The sequence below is a fragment of the Macrosteles quadrilineatus genome, unplaced genomic scaffold, assembly GCF_028750875.1.
Source record: "Macrosteles quadrilineatus isolate MER2022 unplaced genomic scaffold, UCM_ALF_1.0 Scaffold_2__2_contigs__length_208266976, whole genome shotgun sequence".
NCBI lineage: Eukaryota > Metazoa > Arthropoda > Insecta > Hemiptera > Cicadellidae > Macrosteles > Macrosteles quadrilineatus.
Window position 1 is genome coordinate 48,329,172 of NW_026542595.1, and position 22,020 is coordinate 48,351,191.

General features: G+C 32.2%; 2 protein-coding genes across 2 annotated transcripts in view; both read right to left on the reverse strand.

The window, feature by feature from the left end:
* Positions 1 to 1,178: 1,178 nt before the first annotated feature.
* On the reverse strand, positions 1,179 to 13,106 carry LOC128984158 (elongation of very long chain fatty acids protein 7-like). Its single transcript, XM_054403450.1, has 7 exons — positions 12,784 to 13,106; positions 11,643 to 11,830; positions 10,498 to 10,599; positions 8,292 to 8,348; positions 3,141 to 3,246; positions 2,600 to 2,733; positions 1,179 to 1,364 (listed from the first exon to the last, which is right to left on the reverse strand). Exons 1-7 carry the CDS (start codon positions 12,857 to 12,859, stop codon positions 1,179 to 1,181), a joined length of 849 nt encoding a protein of 282 aa, XP_054259425.1. The 5' UTR covers positions 12,860 to 13,106.
* A 2,418-nt stretch (positions 13,107 to 15,524) lies between these two features.
* The window catches only part of LOC128984752 (elongation of very long chain fatty acids protein 7-like), a 28,715-nt gene continuing 22,219 nt past the window's right edge, over positions 15,525 to 22,020 (reverse strand). The window contains exons 7-9 of the mRNA XM_054404106.1: positions 17,890 to 17,995; positions 17,443 to 17,579; positions 15,525 to 16,343 (exon numbers count right to left, since the gene is read on the reverse strand). Coding sequence (XP_054260081.1) covers positions 16,119 to 16,343; positions 17,443 to 17,579; positions 17,890 to 17,995 — 468 coding nt within the window. The 3' untranslated portion in view covers positions 15,525 to 16,118. The remainder of the gene's footprint in view (positions 16,344 to 17,442; positions 17,580 to 17,889; positions 17,996 to 22,020) is intronic.

Sequence of the window (22,020 nt, forward strand, 5' to 3'; positions counted from 1 at the left end):
CTTTAAGAAACATTTCAAGAACATCTTCATTTAGCACGCAACATTTCCTTTCAAGCGATACAATACTAAAAATGATGATATAACAAACAGCAGAATAATCCAAAATGTTTGTTGTAAAATTCGGCAAATAAGGGTAGTTACACCTCATTGAGACTTATTTTACGAGTAAAAATCCTGGTATTTCACCTTTTTATCTATATTTTGACTTTGGTCATGTTTTATTAGAATTGGAATTTTTGAATACTAAATATAAGTGTTTGATTGTTACAGGTCACCCTGTATAATTCACCTGTTCAAACAATAACCTTTTCATACAGTTATCAAATAAAATCAAATCGTTTATTGTCGAAACAAAATACATTGTATAGCACCGTATATCACAGCATTGTATATCTGACAAAGGGGGCTTTCTTGCACTGATTATAGGACGCAAAGTAGCTAAATCCTGCGTTTACTTACTTTGCCGCACTCATTCCACTTTGTTGAACTCATTTAACTTTGCTGCACTCCAGTATTTGAACCAAACAACACAAAATAGTGTGCTTGTATTAGGCACGTTTTACGTGTATACTTGAAAATAAGTTTGCAACATAGCAAAACTGATCAGCTGGGGCTGTGCATTACAAACCAACAATATATTAAGGCTATGACTCATTATGTTTGTGAACATTTTTTAAGGCTTGTTTTGTTAATTTGTGAAACAATTTCATTAAGGTTTTAATTTTATTGTGAGACGATTTATTTTTTGTTTAAATTTGTTAATTTGTGAAATTGCATAGTAACAGTTAACTAATATATACATACCATTACCCATTCATTATTTATGCTTTATGAAGCTGTATGAAAAATATCATGGATAACACGAGCGCAAAGTCTCTTGGCTGCACTTGAAAGAGATTTTAACGCATGACTCCAAGGCAAGTGTGGAAAGTTTCTCGAGTCCAGCTAAGTGCCACTTTGCGCACTAGTTACACAAATAATTACTGTAAGCCTATGCTTTACCATCAAGAGTACATTAGAAAAATTATTAAAGAATATATCATGTACAACGGTTATGTTTAGGCCACAGGCTATTACAAGTTTCAATAAATAATCAATTTGTTATTTTTTGTACTATTTCCTACCAAAAAAGTTAACCTAGGGAGATTTGTTTGGAAATAAATAACAAAACCCTTCCATCAGGTCACCTTATCTTTATTTTTCACATCAGAACCTTTTACGATGTACGACTTTATGTAAAAGTTAAGAAAAAGACAGAGAATAAAGAACACGTTGGCCAGCCATATGTAGGTGAAGGAGCGAGAGATAGGACACTGTTTGTAGTACAGAATACTGATGTAGGCCAGGATGACTACGAACTGGAACTGAAGTTACAAACATTATGAGTACAGGCCTATACAAGCTGAAATTACCATTATGAGTGTAAAATGAGTTGCCTTTTGGACCTTTACCGACTAATACCAGTTGTTTCATCAGCCAAGACCATTTATAAATACCCAATGATCAGGGACAGCTGGGTCGTGTTTAGAAAAAATCTAAAAGATACTGACTTTTCTCAGTATCTAATCTAGTGACTTTTTGATTATTACCATATATTTTTTGTCCTAGGACGCAAGGCAAGAGCCCGGAAAAGTTTCTCATTACTTCAGGCAGGACATAAGGGTTGAGGCATTATCACTTAGATCAAATCCATTGGTGACTTGGCGGGATTTGAACCCGGGACCTCAGGGACCAAAGTCCCGCGCTCTAACCACTAGACCAGCTATAAATAAATAAAATAAATAAATAAATAAATAAGGTCTTTATTAATGAGCGAATTTCAGTTACAAAACTGTTTTACAAATTGACTCAAGTCAGGACTTAAACTAAATAAAACCTCTTATAACAAAATAAGATTAGTTACAAACTCTTTAGGAGATTCTTAAAACTGTTGTAAGACAGTGCTTTTAGCTTGCAAGGAAGTGCATTGTACTGAGCCGGCCCGAAGTAAGAAAAACCCCTTCTACCATCATCAAGAACAACCCTTGGTATGTCAAGCAACAAGTCCTGTCTAGTTCTGCGCTCTCTCACGGCCGACCTCGCTTTCAGTTTTTCTTTCAAGTACTGTATTGCCTGAGTGACCAGTGTTTTGTGGACGATACATGCAACCTGCTTATCACAGCTCTCTCGGACGGACATTGTATTTGAGATCCTACGGTGACTTGTTATATGATCATATTTTTTAAGTTTGTATACGAACCTTAGGGAGCAATTCTGTCCCCGATTACTACTATATACTAGCACTATAACCACTTGGCTTAAAATTCAGTTAATATTTTTTCAGCAAACCTTTTGTGATACCGATGAAACCAATATGTATATAATCATTTGTTCCATGAAAGTGATATTTTAGCAAGGCAACATTTAAAAATAAACAAGCTTCAACTACGTGAACAATTGTTTAAATGTTATCTTAAAATAATCTATAAAATTTTGCTTTCTAAAAATAAAATCGCTATATCCGTCTTCAAAGGTGGTTTGTATTTATTTTAAATTTAATTAACTACAATTGTTGAATACAAAAACATTGAAATAGCTGTCCAGTCAATGATAAACTTACCAACTGCAGTTTGGTTAGGTGATGTTTCCACCACAGATATTTCTTGAAGGCTTTGAATGTTGTCAAAAAGTAGTAACTGTACATGATTGCGTGCACAATCAAATTTATAAATACTGGAATGGATCCCTGGGAAGCTGGAACATACGATAAAACATGCAAATAATGTATTTAATATAAAAGCCAGTTCGTAAAAATGACTAGATTAAATACCAGTATTCATATGGGTTGTATTAGTCAATAACTATAGATCTGCGTTTGTACGATTAATAATATTATGATGTTAAGAATATTGACTTTTACAATGTTTGTCTATGTATATTTTCTAGCGTGATCAGATATTTTTGCCGATATATTTATTAGATACCACTGGCCTTTGAAGCTTTTATAATCGAGCATCAAGAAACAAAGGAATAATATTAGATCAATAACCTACTCTATCTACCTTTACAAAAGCTATCAAACATGATGTACACCATATAGCATAATGTATTAAACATAAAATAGCTGTATCATAAGAGCTCGGTGTCATATAAGCATTTACCTTTAATGAACCTCAGTGAGAACCAAGGGAAGAACACCATGGCTGCGTGGTGATACACGTGGAGGAATGTTATATGTGAATTCTTCTTTCGCAACACCATGAATACCTATTTCATACCACAGATTAGTTTAATGGAATATCTAATAAAGTGACTATATAACGATAACCTATTTTTATTTACCTATATTTACCTATATTTTATTTATAGGGTACTGACAAATATATTTTCAAATGGTTCATACACGGATATAATACATAAACATTCGTTTTCTGTGTATGTTGAAAAATAAATATGCGGCTATATTAATTTAAGAAGTGTTTATAAACGGAAATAATAAAGTTTTCTTCTACTGCACCAAAAACAACCGTTTTTATACATGCATTGTGGGTCTAAAGTAGCATTTGTACTCGGTAGAGAGTAAAAATCAGCTGTAATAAACAGTTGTCTTTCAATTGTAGCAATCACATGGATCGAAATTATTCATCGATTTAATTGTTGGGTTAAGATCATCAGTTGCATTATTGTAAATAGTTCGACGTATCAATAGTATATTGTATAGTAACATAATCGTAATATTCGAAAATGATTGAATCACTACTAAGCAACTGCTTAATAACATTAACAGAATTGAAAACAAACTGGAAGTTACTGTTAACGTAAAGACAACCTCTCAAAACGACTTCCAGTTTGTTTTCAATCGTTTACTAACTTGGTTTGTTAATTGATTATGCAATATTAAGAAACATCTAGTTAACCACGCAGGCAAAAAGAATCACCTTACACCCTAGTGATAAAATAAACTATTTTACTTAATAATGGTTTTTTGAAACCAATTCTTATGGAAGATATAAAGGAACACGTAGGATTAAGGGGTGAAGAGAAAACATATTACAACACAGTACAAGCAGAGTTAACCCACATAAATGACTTACTCAAATATCAAATGTCAGTGGCCTCTAGCACTTCTGTCTTGTGTCATTCACTCAGCAAATTTACTTTACCATATTGTTTTACAATTAAGAATGTACTAGTTTCATCTACATTTTCCTCAAAAGTTTTACTACAATGTTTATGTTCTTATTATTTGCTGAATGGGTTAAGCAAGTCACTGATGACTGAGTCTACGCACAGGGTTTCAGCTTATAAATAATTATTTCCCAAATGTTATCGCTTTAACATTATTGATTGGTAAGTGAGGTAAGGATTAAAATAAAAAGATCAGTTGGGCACGTGTAAAGAAGGGGGAGAAAATCTTGATTGTAGGAAATGAGTAAATTTTATGCAGAATGAAGGTGATCTAATGGGATACCAAAATAAATGGTAGGACCAGGTCAAAGCAGCCATGTAGAGTGTAGAAGCCTTAGAAAATTATGCAGACGGCAGATAAAAATAGAAACTTTATTGGCATGGTTAAAATTCTCGCTGGTAAAAAGATGGCCCTAGAAGGGAGTGAGTGATATAAGTGTATTAAAGACTAGCTGTGTGCCCGTTCTACGCACGGGGATCTTATTGTAGTCAGTTATTGAAACCTTTTTATTAAGAACAGAATTTGGTTTGCATATTTTCAGATATGCTGGCAAAACTATTATACAGTATATAAACCTTCGCAAATACAGTAACTGACAGTTTCAAGCCAAAACAAATGCTTCGAAATTAAATGTAACCTGGGTCGTGTTGGTCCATATGTTAAATCCAATGATTAAACTAAAAAATGCTTTATAGATCTATGAGGCATAGCCCTAATGTAGGCCTATAATTGAAAGTTACCTTCCACAATGGTTAAAAGTATTTAAGGTACTACTTCAACCTCCCAATTTAACACTTTATTCGTGTTGACATTTTCATTATAAAGGTACTTTTGTCCTTTCCGTGAAACACTGAGAAATAAGGACATTAATGCTTTACTAACAGACATACACACAAAAATACAGAACTTAATTAGGGGGTTTGCTACGCTTTAAGCATAACAAAGTACTTGTAAAATTAGTATCTAAAATATTTTGTTAATGTCATCAAATTTCATCATAACAATGTATATTTGCTTGGACCGATGATGACCCGAAATGACGGCTTACTATATGAAATGAAGACGACTGGTCCAGGGTGGTCCAGCCACCCTGGTATAGACGATTGGTAATTTATAGTAAATATTACCAAAATAGGCCACTAACTATTGATACATAAACAACGTAAAGCGTTTAAACAATTCATTATGGTTAGTTGAATAAATGTTTTACTAAAGTGCGTTATCGTTTTCTTAGCATAAACTAACATTTTGGAATCAAGAAAGAAAAAGCAAAAATTGTACAGTTAAGACATCAATTAAATTGAATACGCCTGTAATAATAAATAAGGTGCAACACCAACGATAACTAATTTGTAAAGTACAGTGATGTGTTGGTACTTAAAAATGATTCTTGCTACTACCAACAGTACCAACGGTTCTAAGGAATAGAACCGGTACCAAAAACCAACGTTCACAGTTGAGAACTATAGTACAGCCGACCAATTATATGAGTTAATCAAGTCCCGAGGTTATTGATCTCTTGGTTTTTGATTTTCTCGTAAAACGTTTTAAAACGGCAATCAAAGTTATTTCCCAATAATTGCTTTATTTGTAAACAACTTTTAATGTAAACTTATCTGTGTCAGTTTTAAAAAAAAAAACAACCTCATACAAACAACTTTTTGTTATTTAATAGATTAGGCCCTACGTACCTATTCTCTAAACAATGATTGGTAAAGCCTATCTAATAACATTAGAAGGAAATGTGACAAAAATCACACAACGTTGGGTTTTTGGACGTTTGTAATTTTATTTCTTAAGTAGGTAGGCCGTGTATTCTAGGGAAAAGTACCGGTATCAAGGATCGTCGTCGAACAGTTTGTTATGAATAATTGGGTAGGTGTACGTACCCAAGAGCATGGCTGTATGGTCCAGCGATTGCATCACACGGTGAGTAGGTACTATTGACTATATATATATAGTCAATGGTAGGAACAGAAAATAACACATTGTTACAATCAACCACTGCAGTTGTGATTTTTTACTTACCACTTTACACAACCGCCATTGAAGCGCCGTGTCAATGAGTGGAAACCATATTTCTAAGCCATTGGCGACGATCATTATTAAATTTAAAGTTTCCCAGCCGTATACAACACTGATTCAAGGTCTTCTTTCTGGTTATCAAAACTCAAGAACAATTTATACACAAAGAATCTCTGGTTCCTGAACTGGATGATGCCTAGTTATTTAATTTCATTTACACGGTTACACTATTACACTATATTATTGCACTTTCGATTAATTAAATCCGTTATGTAAGAAAAACGTTTTTAATCACTTGGGATTTACATTCAAAACGTGATTGAAAAAGGTTGCGGTATTTGTAAACAACATTTGTAAACATATCAGTGACAGCTAGGAAAAATAATCTTGATCCGAACAGCTGTTCGTTATTTCATAGATGATTATGCAATAAAAATTGGACGAAAACTTGACATAAATCGCACAAAACTACATTTTTGAACGTTCGTAATATTATTTACAAAGTAGTGAGGCCATATTTTAATGGCTAAAGACAATCTCGCCAATCCAGTGAATACATTAAAATGACTTGGATCTTGATAGGTACTCTCGTTTTCCAGGAGAAGATAGCGTAAAATGCCATCTTGAGTGTTACAGACAAAGGGAAAGACAGACAGACAGACAGACAGAAATTGAGATAAGACTCGTTTCTGCTTATTTAATGTATAAGACGTAAAAATAACCTAAAAATATATAATTCTGAGCAATGTAGAGACAAAACTCTAATTTTATTTATATAGATAATATTTGCAGCATATTCATTAATTGTTTTGTTAATTTAGGGACTTGAGCTAGTAGCTTGGATATTTACACCCGACCTGACTCTATTTGGGCAACCATATTTTCTTAAATCACAACCGCGTCTAATTAGATGATGTTAAGGGTGACTGATTAAGCGATTAAGATGTGCCATTAAGGGGATAAACTAGAACATATGTTTAGAATAAGGATGTTTGATTTAGTCAGAGACAGCGATAAGACAGTGCTGGCCAGCCTTTACAGTTTCAACCAGTTTTATCACTTTATATTTATTTTAATTATTTGATCAACATAACAAGTTTCGATTATTGTGATTTTGACATAATTTAAAAGAATCTTTTGACAAACCTCAATGTATTAATACATTGATGATGTGGTTACATACAATGACTTGACGAAGTTCTAAGGAAAGAAACTAGTTGTCATACTGTGGTTTGATAAGGTGATCCTTTTATTTGATCAATAATATATTCCAACCAAGGGTGACAATGAATAGTAATAAACGACAAACAAAAGTAGTATTCTGCATTGCTTTATACTGTACTAGCTGTACCCGCGGGCTTTGCCCCGTTTAACTTCTTAATTTTCAAGATGAGCTCGTTCGCATGACTCAAACGCGAACGTCCTGGTTGAAGTGCGTTCGCTATGCTCACTCACCTTTAGGTTGGAGCTCGTTCGCTGCGCTCACTTGCCTTCAGGTTAGCTCGTTCGCTACGCTAACTCGCCTCCAGGTTGAAGTTCGTTCGCTACGCTCACTCACCTTTTGGTTGCAAATTAGCTGTTGTCATAAATTAAAAAAATAATAATAGTGCTGCACCCTGTTGGCAATCCTTGTAACTTTAAAGCTATTGAACATCATAGAACAGAACCAACTTGTTTAATTGAAACAGCTGATAAGATTCATTAATTCCTTTTAAATGTGAAAAATCATAAGGTTAACATGGGAAACTCCAGAGCCACTGGGGCGGAGCCCGAGAGTCCGATCAGAATAAAAACAACTTAGTTTTCCTATTTAATGCCTAAAGAATCGGTGTACCAAATTTCAGCCTCCTAGGTAAATGGGAAGTGGGAGAATTAGTGATGAGTGAGTGAGTGAGTGTGTCAGTGAGGGCTTTGCCTTTTATATATTTAGATTCCTTTTTAAATCCTAGGTCAGGTGGATTTTTATGTATTTGGTAACCAAACTCTGATTATTGACATTGTGAACCTTATAATAAACTATAGATGCTTGAAGATGCGTTCAACTATCCCATACACTAAGAAGTTACAACATAAAGTGGTAAAGATTTCATATACTTACCGTATCAAGTAAATCCAGGTTCTTCAACATTTGAAAGTGCCATGCTCCGTATATGTACTATAACAATAAAGTAAATCATAAACCAATGAGCCAAAGGTAATATGAATGTTTGTGTTAAGACAATTATTATAATAACACGACTAGTTTATGGTATTTCATATATCTCGATTGTAGATGTATACCATGAAGTAATTTTAAATGAGTTAGGCACGACTGGTGTAAAGAATGTTATAGAGAACCCCCTAAAAGTAATAAGATAGTTTTTGATCCTAGATTACCAGCACAAATATTGATTTTTATCTTAATTTGGCAGTGTAACTTCATAGAACCTTCATTTATTTTATTCCAGGTCATTCATGGGCATTGAAGTTTACTTCATTGTAGGAATCTGTTTCAGTATAACAACGAATATTTATTTTTAATTGTGCAATCAAATATGGTGATGTTTCATAAATTTCTAAGCTAGTACCAGCGATCGATTAATAGTAAAGATAATTAAGGAACGCGGCAGCGTTCCGCCCCGCCAAGTCCCCCAGCGGTACTCAGCTGCTGCAGTGTATATATACATGACGTGACAAAGTGGCTTTTTTACTCGTCTATAGCTCTGAAGAAACAAAAGCTATTAAAATAATTGTTCATCCACTGGATAGGGGCAATCATTCTTAGCAAAATAAACAAAAGAATTTAAAAAAAGGTTGTGTTTGAGCCAAGAAAAACTAGTTTGAAAATTCACAAATTTTCCGTGTTCTCCTTCTTCTCCTTAAATGTTGACGGACCTACAGCCCAAACCACTGGCTCAATTTTAATGTTTTTTATGTTGTTTGAAAGCCCTTAGCGTGTAGATGTGCCTTTTGAGGGTCTCAAGTCGGTGCGTTGACCCATAAACCCTTGGCAAGCCCTCAAAGTACGATTTTGGCCCATTTAAATAACATGGGATTAAAATCAAAACAAAACAAGGACCAGCTGCGATTAAATCTCAATTAATTTAAAATGTTAGAGAAATTCATAGGAACAGCTGAAACATTATTTTAAAACTTTTATAAAGTATTTTTTTCAGGTATACCGAATGATTTGAGCTACTTACTATATAAAATTACTTAGAGCAGTGATATTCCCCGATACTTTCCATTGAAAAATGCAGTGTACTGATGGTACACTGGTACAGCAGCTCGTCATTTTTAACAGTTTAATACTACTTATCAAAACATATGAAACCTAGGAACTTGAAACTTAGTACTAGTACTAAGGTTAGTTTTATGTTTTGATACACTAAAACAAATACAACAATCGGGAAAATCCGTCTACGTATGTTAAACAAGCAAAAAAGTGAATGTAAAAAGTGATATGTAAATTTAGGATAAAAATGAGTTTTTCAATATTTGTTTTGCCTTATGCTATTTCTAACAAACCTAATCTGTTTGATTACATTTTTACTTCTCTAATAAGGGCTCAATTTACACTAGTCTTTAGATATACGGGTTTAATTATCGGAACACTTATGTAACACCAATGCATTTTATATGTAGTTGTGCCCTGGTCTATATATAAGAGAAAAGAGGATTTTTATTTTAACTGTTAATTTTCTACAAAAATAAATAAAATCTAACAAAAAACCACTAAGTGGTAACACTTCCCCCGCCAAGTCAGCAACCCAAAAAAGACAATAAATCACCACTTTTCCGCCAAGTAAAACAATGTAATGTATGTAATTTTGGCCACTTGGCGGCAGACTTTTGCTTGATCACTTTAAAAAATACCATAAAATTAGTTTCATTGAGCAAGTATCTCTCCCAATAGTACATTGCTAGATGAGAGCTTATTTTACAAAATTTGACCTTAATTGTGTCACATTTCATAAAATCATAATAGTGATGGTTTTATATTTACTGATTACCTCGAAATTATTATACTTAGTTGGACTAATTAATTAGAGAAGTTGATTTGTGAAATTATCCACCAACGTAACTTTAATGAAAAAAAACAAGCAAAAGTCTGCCGCCAAGTGGCCAAACTTACATACATTACATTGTTTTACTTGGCGGAAAAGTGGTGATTTATTGTCTTTTTTGGGTTGCTGACTTGGCGGGGGAAGTGTTACCACTTAGTGGTTTTTTGTTAGATTGGTATTATTTCACGACACTAGTCACGTTTCTGTCACTTCAAAAGTTTTTTGAGTTTATAGTATAATATAAACTTAGTCACTTACCAAACTCTTGAGGTAGTCTAGGCCTTCGAAAGGCTTTGGCACTGAACAGCTTATTCGTGTCAGGAATGGCAGAGGCATAACCCCCACTTGAGGCACTAAAAACTACACAAACCCATACAATAAAAAGACCATTTATAAATATGCTCATACTCGAGTAACTATTAACATTATAAATTATAAAAGTATTCCACAAAGACCAAAGTGTAGGGAAAGTGAATTGAATATTCAGTATTTAGTTTGTAATGAGGTTATTTGGCAAAACAAACTCAGATAACCTTTGTTGTTACATAAAGTATAATGATTTGGCAAAATAGTCAAATTTGTCGATCAATATGCAAATGTCAATTAATTGCAAACAAGAGATTAAACGTCATTCAAAAGGTTTTTTAAATAGTCAGAATAATTTAACCTATTGGGGTGTGTGTATCTCAATCTGGTACAAAATATCCGCTTAAAAGTTTTAAATATTTTTGAAATTTTTACATGCAATAATAAAGTCATGTGTTTTAAAATTTCGAATGTTGAATAATTTTAATTTCTGATAGTCCTAAGTAGATCATAGACCATTCTATACTTCTAAACCTGCTGTAAAAATTTACTTTCTAAAAAATAAATAAGCCTGTTGGGACTTTTTTCTAAATAAACTCAAGGGAAAAACTGTTTGAAATTGTTGCACTCCAAAATATAGTAAGCTGATGGTTATTTACTGCTTGGTTTAGATACAGCTCACTAAGCTGTAAAAACATTTTTTTTTGAAAATACTAATTATTACACGTAAAGGCTTAACAATTAAAAACTAAGAAAAAAATGTTCCGAACTTGCTTCTTCCATTTAATAACGTTTTTCTTGTAATGGAATGAACAATTTTTTCTAAACACACTGTTATGAAATAGACGTCTGATTAGATTAAATACATTTGTAACCCGTTCCAAAATAAAAAGAGGCCAAGTTGAATTTAGCCCAGTCACATTTAGCGAACTCTAATAAGTATTCATGACTCAAACAAAACCTTATATTTAGGCTTTTGTAAGTCGAATTTTAATGTGATTTTTTTATGGTAGTAATCTTAAAAGACGGACAATAGTTGATAAGTCAATCAACCGACAACACTCTGAGGTGGAATAAAGTATCAAAGTATAACTTACGTTGTAAACTATAGTTGAGTTATAAATTATTTGAACCACATTGTACAATCGCATCACAGTCTTTAGCTTGTATGGGCTTCTCTTTTCCATGTACATTGGCCCTAACTTAAATACAAATAAAAAATAGGAAATGAGAGTGATGATAAGAACAGGAGTGCTGAACAGAATCCATGTTTCCATTAACCGATCTGAAAAATCAATTAAATCATAATTAATAAGCTACTGTTAACTGTTTTGTAAACTACACATACTCATTAGTGTGTAAACAAATAGTATTTCTGAAAACGTTTTAATTAACTGTTAAAAATATTTGTTTGAAGATAATTTCAGTAAAGGCTTTTGTTATGTTAGTAATTAACGACAGTAATTGGCATTCAAATTGATATTTAAAAATAAAAAAAATAATTAATGCCACAAAACATTGCACAGAATATTGTTTGGGTATGTTACTTACAGAACCATGAGTTTATTGAAGTCATTGAATTCAAATAGTAACTAATAAAATAGTAAATAGGCCAATAACATATATAATAAATATACCAGTTTTTTACGGAAATACCTCTAAGTACACTTTCTTCACCCTTAACCACATTAAATATTCGTTCTATGAGAAGTTGTTTAATAAAAAAAGTAATATTTAAAATTGATTTCACATTTAAATATTAATAACCTCTAATGCTTCATAGCCGAAGGAAAATTTGAGAACTGACTTTTAAAATACTATGTTTGAGTTTTACTTTAGCTCAACTACTTTATAAGGTATTTTAATTTTTATCAGGTAAAAAATATCCTTTCATTATTGGGAAGTTTGAAATGGTTGTGTGTATAGAACATGTTTAACATATAAAACATTAGTAACTATTTTCTCATAAGCTTTTAATGAAATTAGTTGTAACTACACATATTGTACTGCAAAATACCCAAATAAAGTCAAAAACTAAATTTCAAGTAAATCGTAAACAACATTTAAACAATTCTTACATAATTATTTAATATCCCTAATATTTGGTGGTCATTTGAGTATGTCAAAGAAAGGGTACCATCTCTTAAACGCCATCTTACCCAAATAAAAACACAGTATTAATAGGTATGCATAAAATGTAGTATTAAAATATACGATATACTAATTTACTGTACTCACCAGGATCAATCAAATTTGAATAAAATTCGTCTGTAAGATTAACATTTTGAATCATGTATTCCACTTCTACTGTCATTTTGCTTTAAACGATAAACGTTACTGTAACGCTAATCAATTAGACGTATTAAAGAGGCAACATCACTTTTGAACCATACTATTATAACACACTAATAACCATGTATTTCAATGATATCTATGAATCCACCACAGTTCACAAGGTTTTCAAAATCACGTTACACAAACATTTTCTTCAATTAGAGTTAATGTTTATTTTGCTTCACGAACCTAATTACATGATTAGTTAGTTTCAAATAACAATTAACGCAATTCGATAGAACGGTTGAAGTGGAAACGAAGAGTAAAACAATGTGTTCGAGTTAAGGTCAAACGTAAGCAAGGCTATTGAATTGTATGATAATGCAAAAGACCTCGGAAACTAATTTGAGAGCTTTGAAACTCTTCTTAACGAGCACAGCAACTAACAACTGATACTGTACCCACCACTTGGTGGAAACTTAACAATAACAACTTAACAAAATTTGCCTTTTTAAAACTTTCTTGGAAAATTTACCCATCAGCAAGTGGTTTTATTTCTAGTGATTTTTGTAACTATTTCCGTTTGAAAATAGCCAGGTTTTCAAATATTTTATTTACCATCCCTTATACTTTATATAAGATTAACATTTTATTGGGTAGTATTGCCATATTCCCTTGTGATCAAACACAAATCCATATCCCTAGGATAAACATACTTCCTTATGATCGAAGAAACATCCATATCCCTAGGATAAATATACTCCCTTGTGATCAAAGAAACATCCATATCCCTAGGATAAACATACTCCCTTGTGATCAAAGAAACATCCATATCCCTAAGATAAACATACTCCCTTGTGATCGAAGAAACATCCATATCCCTAAGATAAACATACTCCCTTGTGATCGAAGAAACATCCATATCCCTAGGATAAATATACTCCCCTATGATCAAAGAAACATCCATATCCCTAGGATAAACATACTCCCTTGTGATCAAACATCCATATCCCTTGGATAAAACATACTCCCTTGTGATCAAACAAACATCCATATCCCTTGGTTAAAAAAACATACACTCCTTGGATAAAAAAAAACATACCCCCTTGTGATCAAACAAACAACCCCATTTCCCCCCCCCCTTTTTTTTGTTCCCTCGTGCTGGTTAGTATATTGTATTACTGATAGGTATTTAATTCCTTAATGTTAATATTGCAACAACACATTTAAATAAAAGAGCAACAAATTTACGTGAATTGAAAAAAAATATTTCCTCTAATCTATATGTTAACATGTAACTTATACTATTATTCATAAGATAAATTAATACAAATGAGTTTATATAAGTAGTAATTATTTCAAAACAAGTTAAATATTAGAAATACAACACTTGTTTTCATATAATGTATAAAGTCGAAGGGAAATATAAAATAATACAATTGTTTGCACGTGTACAAAATATTTATTTTACACATTCAAAAAACAAAAATTAAAATGCACTATTATATACAATCGTGTTACATAATAATTTGATTTGGAGCAGTATTACTTTATTCGTCAACTGTGCATTTTGAATTGTTGCATTGCGAGTAAACTAAGGTTATACCATATTTTTTATGAATACTTTTACTCAACAGTTAGAAACACTCTCATCGTCACGTCATTTAATCCACAATGACACGGCGGTCGACAAAGCCAATAACGCTCGGGGCTCGTGAGCGGCTGGCAAAGGGCGGCGGAATGTCATGGTGATATTTAAAACACTCGGGTCGTAATATAAATGTATTTTATACCTATAACTTTGTACGTAACTTTATACCCATTGCCAATTTTAAGTTTTTCGCAAGGGGATGGTTGTAGACTATTTCATTTTATAATTATCAAAGATTAATCAGTATGCCGGCGAGACATTTGCCACGTTAAAAAAACTTTGAGTGAAATATACATGGTGTCCCACGAAGAGATTTAAACGTTTGATGTTATATTTCTTGTCCATTTATAGACCGAATATTTTGAAACTTTACACAATTTATGAAGTAGATTTAAAAAATATTCTGGGAAAATTTCAGTTCCATAACAATGTTGTGGAATAAAAATGGTAGCATATTTAAAATGTTACCAATTTGCTTCCTATAAGAATGCTGTCAGTTGTAATGGTGTGCTGTACTACGACATTTCAGACATTAAAATGACTGGAAATAGGCATTCACAAGTTTTAAATGAACTTGTCTTGACTCATTTTACGGTTCCAGAAATGTATCAAGCAATCTTCAAAAAAGATGGTGCAAATCATGTCAAGCAATTACTAAATGACAACCTTCATTGCCATTGGATTGATCGTGGAAGCTTTTTTTTTTTGTAATTAGACATCTCGATCCCCAAATTAAACTGTGTGACTTTTTCATGGGTTTACTTGAAGGAACAAGCTAATACCTATAGATTCAATAATGATGAGGAACTAAAACAACCAATTGAAAGGGAACTATTCTAGATACAGCAGAATTTCTTTGTAAGAGCTTAATATGATTCATCAGTTAAGCGCTGTTATTAGTGTGTCACTGTGGAAGGATGGTTGAATAATTTTCGACTCTACTTTTAGCTTTTGCTTTAATCTAGAGTTTCCTGATTAAAAGCATTATTTCCCTAGAATGTGAATAAAAACATTTTACAAAACCAAAAACAGAATGTTTAATGTTTTTAAAGTATCATTTTTTAATATGCCAAAAATGTTCTTTCTTCAAGGGTTAGGGAGCTGAAATTTTCACAGAAAACTAAGTTGTGAAAAGTTTCAAAATATTCGGTACATAAATGGGCAAGTAATACCAAATCAAACGTCTGAACCTCTTCGTGGGACACCCTGTATAGCTTCAAATATATAGTTTAGTCCTCCTAGATACTTGTGGTTCAGGTTTTGAAATGAAAAATAACAGTTTTAACTGCTCTAAACCCATGAAGCAACATAACGTTGTGCCGATTTTAGTAATAGAATATTATTAGTGTTTCATCTAGTGGTATTACATTGATGTGGGTTTTTAATGTTATTTACAATAAGATCGATAAATAGCCCCTATTTGTAAGCCATAGAGTTCATACTTTTTAATCTCAAGATAATTGTAGCAAAAATGCAGACATTACGTATTTAAATGAGTTTTCGTGGATTGACATAATGTATTTTACAGAACCCACATTTGATGATCAAACAAAATACCCGTTTTCTTTTAAATCAGATTAAAAGTAATAACATGTATTTAGTATAAAAAGTAAAAAAGTAAACTAAGCTATATTTAATAAGACCTAAACTATTTGCCTAATTTTACATGTTTACTACTATTTTCAACACTTTTTGTGACTTTTGAACTTTTTCTCGATGTTTTCTTATATGATTTGAAATAAAAGTTGAGGAACAATACGGTGAATATGACGCCCTGTAGAGCGGCGTACACATTGTAGGCGGTCTGAAGTGGTGGTGTAGAACACATGGCCAACAGGGATACGAAGAACACCATCAGCACGAAGAACTGGAACTGTCACCGACACAGCGATTACAATCTAGACTACTTAATGTAAAAAAAAATATTCGTTATTACAATCCAAAGTTTTTATGGACATCTCTATAAAATTCTAATCGTAAACATGGGAAACAATAGACTTGAGTTATGAGCTAAAGAGTTTTTTAAAACTTCACAATTAAGGATTTTGCGCTAGTTTTCTGGAATGTTTTTGGAGATTCAAAAGGACGGGCTTGTGTACTAAAAAAAAAGAGTGTCTATAATCGTAGTTAGTGTAAGATTTTAGTATCCCGTTCATAATATGTTTGACAAAAGCCATATCCTTTGCAATACGTTATATATTGTTTGGTAAAACTAACTTCCTTCAGCACACAGCAGTTCATAAAAAACCTAAGCTTATAATAATCCAAATGGTCCATTGCATTAAAACAATCCTGCATTGAAACGTGCTGTCTTAATATTACATTTAAGAGTATGACTAACAAATAGATTACAATGGCTAGGTTTTCGAAATGTTACAAGTCCTGAGAGGCAACTAAAATTTAAAAGTTAAATGGCCAAATCAACTGTCATAATAAACAGTTAAACATGTATTTTTCTACAAGCCCTAATCAAAATAATAAAACCCAAACAAATAGGTTTGCAATGTTTGTTTGCGCGAAACACGGGCAGAACAACAAGTGTAAATAATACAAATTAGCATAAACCAAAACCTTAGTATGGGAAACCTTTATAGTATAGGGTTGGTTGGAAAAAGCTTTAAATCAAGTTTCCTGAGATTCTAATGACAGTATTTTCATGAAATCCTGTGATTAAAATTGTTTAGACATGCATTAGGTAGTCTAGATCACATTATATAGATAAAAGGGTTGTTTTTTAACTAATATATTTAAATAGTCTTTCCGTTTACTAAACATAGATAGTTTCGTACACGTACACTAAACTAATATTTTGAATGTCAAATGCAGTAATTATACAAAAATGCATAAACATAACGGCTGGACACTTGCAAAAACTTCGATTCCAACCAACTGAGATTTCAACTATAGTATTTTGATTAAAGATAGATATTTGTAATTAACTGTTAGCGTCCATGTATAAGGTAGATACATACGAGTTGTAGCCAGGTGATGTATCGTTTCCACCAGAGATATCGCTGAACGCCGGGCCCCAGAGCTGATAAGAAGTAATAACTGTACATGATAATGTGCACAACTGAGTTGACCAGCCCGATCATGATGCCTTGCTCTCCTGTAACAGTCGACATTGCAATGCATTCACTCTAGGCTATATACTCCCAAGTGAAAAGTATTATTTTAGATCCATAAGGATTCACTTATAAATATTGAGTTATACTCAACTGTTAGACAAAACTTACCCAACTGTTAATCAAATAAAAACTTGGACATTTCTTTTATTTTTATTTGATATTACACTAAACTTGACTACGTAAAAGTATACGTGTAGTATACGTTATTCGTGGATTGGTGTCATATAATCGAAAACACTAATAAAACTCTATATTTAGTTAATTGTATCGGAAATTATATCGGGGACTCACCTCTGACATATTTTAGATACAACCACACGATAACTACCATGTGCGTGTGATGGTACAAGTGTAGAAATGATATGTGTGATTGCTTCTTCCTCAACACAAAAAACATCTAGAAAATAAAGAAACTATAAAAACCTGTTTTCTTTATGTTTAAGGCCTCGTTTGTCAAACCAGATACAAATTTATACTTCTATGATAAATAGGAGCTGTTTAAAATACATTCCGCTAGCAGTCTTGTGAGACACCCAGTCGGTAATAACCACTCACGCAACATGTTTTAAGGTCAGTGATTTATTAAACAGCATTTTAAACACATAAATATACCTATAAATCAAGCCTTAATGATTTGTCTTATACGCTATGAATGTAATTGCCTATTTTTAAAAGTTTGAGACTTCTTTCCATTTTCTAGACCTCGCTATTTTACCTAAAAAGTAATTTATTTTTGTAAAAAATACAACCGACTTCAAAACACTCTAAAAAGAATGAAATAATTTTAATAAAGTAAACTTTTGTATTAGGCAAGCTCACGTATTTTAAGTCGGCGCGGCTCTATGATGATTTTTGATACAAAATTGAAAGAGGGTGTCCATATTGCAGGTGACTATATATAACTAAAGGTGTTAATCTGCATGTATTTTTCATAGTTATGCGTTAAGTGTTATTTTATTACCGTAATCAGAGATCGGCATTATAGTGGTATTAACGAGTATCTTTAAAAAGATTATAACGCATTTAAATGTTTCTAACTTGGAAAAGTAACGTTTTAATACTAAACTAGCTTCTTTTCCCTATCATAATATCAACCTAAATTATTTACCTATTCATATAGAACATTTGTGTGTGTTATTTTCATAATGCATTTATTCTGAATTAAACATAAAATACAAGAAAATCCTTCCTATATATTAAAACGAAACAGGGGTTTTTTTTTTATTTCACGATTCTGAATCAACCACTTGACGGATTTTCATGATTTTTGTGTTGAAAGAAAGATAATTTTGAGAACTAGGGATTGTCGAAGCCATAATTTTAGTTTAGGGTTTCAGTTTTTAGAAATTCAGTTTTAATTTTCAAAAAGTCTAGCAGTTGACGGACGAGTTTAAGTCGTTTTAGTGGTGGTTTAACTAACAGCTGGTTGCTAACTGTCATTGAAATGTTTATGTTAAAAGTTGTTTGTATACAAAAATATTGATAGTCAGAGTTTGACTACACACTATTTCACTTTAAAATGTAGTTTCTTTCCTACCGTAAAAGATCTATGTTATCAGTAGATTGTGTACATTTTAACATTTTAAACGTATAATCAAGTTTTGTCATAAATACTGTATGATTCAGAAACTTGATAAAGGGGTACATTCCTAAAGTAGACCAAAAGTCTCGGATCTCGGATGGGCTGGGCAGGCTTTTCATGGTGGGGAGAAGATACTTCAACTTTTAAAAGTGTATTCCAAGAAGTACTACAAGGTAGACGACCACTTGGAAGACCAAGTAATGAAAGACATCCTCAGACTGGTATCTTCCTTACAAATGGCAGGGGATAGAAGAGAACGTGAGGCCAGGATCATTTGGAAGGTTTCAGTGGTCAATGTGGTAAAATAAGGTACGGTAAGTGTTAGTATGCAGTGGAAGGTGGTATGTAGCTAGGTACTGTACTCAAAGCCAGTGTGTGTGAATCGGCCACCAAGTTGTAAACTAGCTCATATTCATAATCATATTCAATTTTAATTGACTACTCGATTCCCGTACGTAGGACGGGCCAACAGCTCGTATTTCCTTTAATATATAAACAAAACAGTTCAGTATGTTTTTATATATATTCATGTTATCCAGCTACAATTTATTGATTTTCAAAATACACACACAATATTTCATTCAATCATATTTGCAGTATGAGCCGCGCCGACTTGAAATACGTGAGCTTGCCTAATACAAAAGTTTACTTTATTAAAATTATTTCATTCTTTTTAAAGTGTTTTGAAGTCGGTTGTATTTTTTACAAAAATAAATTATTTCATGATTTTTAGTGACTGTATATATTTATATATTAATTACTTGAGGTTTTTTGATAAGCAAAACTGTTTGAAACAATCAAAAGTTCCACAGAACAATCTTTTTTTTTTAACTGCTTGAGTCACATGTTCAGGTTACATAATCAATGGGTATGAAAATACACAGTTTTAGATATTCCTTAAGAAAGAAAGAGTTGTCCATTACATTAGGCCTAATGAAAAACTAATTGTCTTTTCTAGATACATTGAAATGTCAGACATCATCGTTTCCTGCAATCGGTGTACTTCTACATTATAAAAAGAAATACAGTAACGTCTCAAGCCTTTTGGAACAATATGAAAGTTATTCCTCAGCCACCAGCACTAAAAAATCTCTCAAAAGTGGAAAATTGGTCGTTAACATGTATAGTCCCTTTGGAAAATATTATATGAAAGATTGGTTCAGCTAAAAGTGGTGTAAGTCATGTAGGGGGTTTTGTTTGCTCAAGATATAGCCTAGTCGAAATTGCAAATCATCTTCCTCTAGGACTTTCCGAAGCAGGCATAATAGTATTGATATGTTATAGTAACTGGGTAGAGAATATTAATAAACATTCCACATCTGCAAATGAAATATGTATATGAAAGATTGGTTCAGCTAAACGTGGTGCAAGCCATGTAGGTGGTTTTGTTGGATCAAGATATAGCCTAGTAGAAATTGCAAATCATCTTCCTCTAGGACTTTCCGAAGCAGGCATAATAGTATTGATATGATATAGTAACTGGGTAGAGAATATCAATAAACATTCCACATCTGCAAATGCATGTTTAGTAATTAAAATATTTAACACTTTTAAGACAATTGACGATTATGCACTGTCACACTTCTTAGGTCGTGTAAGGAATAATTGCATTTAATTTATATTTAGACCTGTTTTACGAATGCTTTGGTTTTCACAATGCACCTTTATTTGTCAATATCATACAGCTATTCACTGAAACATATATGTTTTTGTAAGTCAGAATATTCAATACTAAAAACAGAATTACTGTATACACAAATCAGGTCAAACGTTAAATACATTTTTTTATAGTAACCAAAACAAAATGCATTTTTCTCAATGTAATTCATTTAGGCTCCATGGCAAGAAATAGTTTATTGATCAATATGAAGCAACTGTTTCATGAAGAATTGTCTGTAGCTTCATTTAAATGGTTTCAACTAACAGCTGTAGGAATGTTATTATTATTTATTGCCTTCTCTACACAAATGTAAACAATCTGCACAAATGTAAACAAAATAAATGTTGAATATTTAAGGTTTTCAGAATTTTTTACCAAAACAAATATTATATATTTGTTTTGGATATTAACAAGGATATTAACAAATATCCTCCTTTTGTTGGTAGTGGGGAAGTCGGTTAAAAAGGGAACATATCTTACAGTTGAAAAATTTAACAAATAAATGTAGATTTTAAATGCCCTTACCGATACACATAAAAACTATTTTAGACAAACAGCATACAATACATATTCCTCTTTAGCACGTTAAATTCATTTGCTTTATTATCATTAAGTTTTTGTATATACAGGGTGATTTGTACTCAGTGTGACAAAATTTTTTTGATGTACGTACAAAGTAAATGAAGTGTGATGATGCATATCAAATGTTCCAAGTCTCAAAATTAGCTCCCCAAAAAATTATTTTATGTTTTTCAAAAATAACCATGCTTTTAAACTTAATACAGCGATTTCTCAATTACCTGTATATTGATTTGAGTAGATAATGTCATTTTCGTGTTCTACATTAAATTTTGAACAAGAATAATGGAAAATGACGGAGGATCAGTTGTAAAAACTCCATTGTAAGTATATTCAAAGATAAAAATTAAGATATTTGATAAAATTTTTAAAAACAATGGTCTATTGCATTTTTCACACCCTGTATACAAGAAAGTGTCGGAATATGTTAAAAACTGCGCCATTTTATAAGCTTTCCAACCATATGCTACACTATTGAGGTTTAGATATTGTTTTGTTTGTTTTAGTGGTTTGAATACCAGAAAACAGGGAACTTTTTTACTGTTTTTACTGTTCAAGCTGAATCAAAAATACAACTTTTGCTTAATACATGCCGACTTTC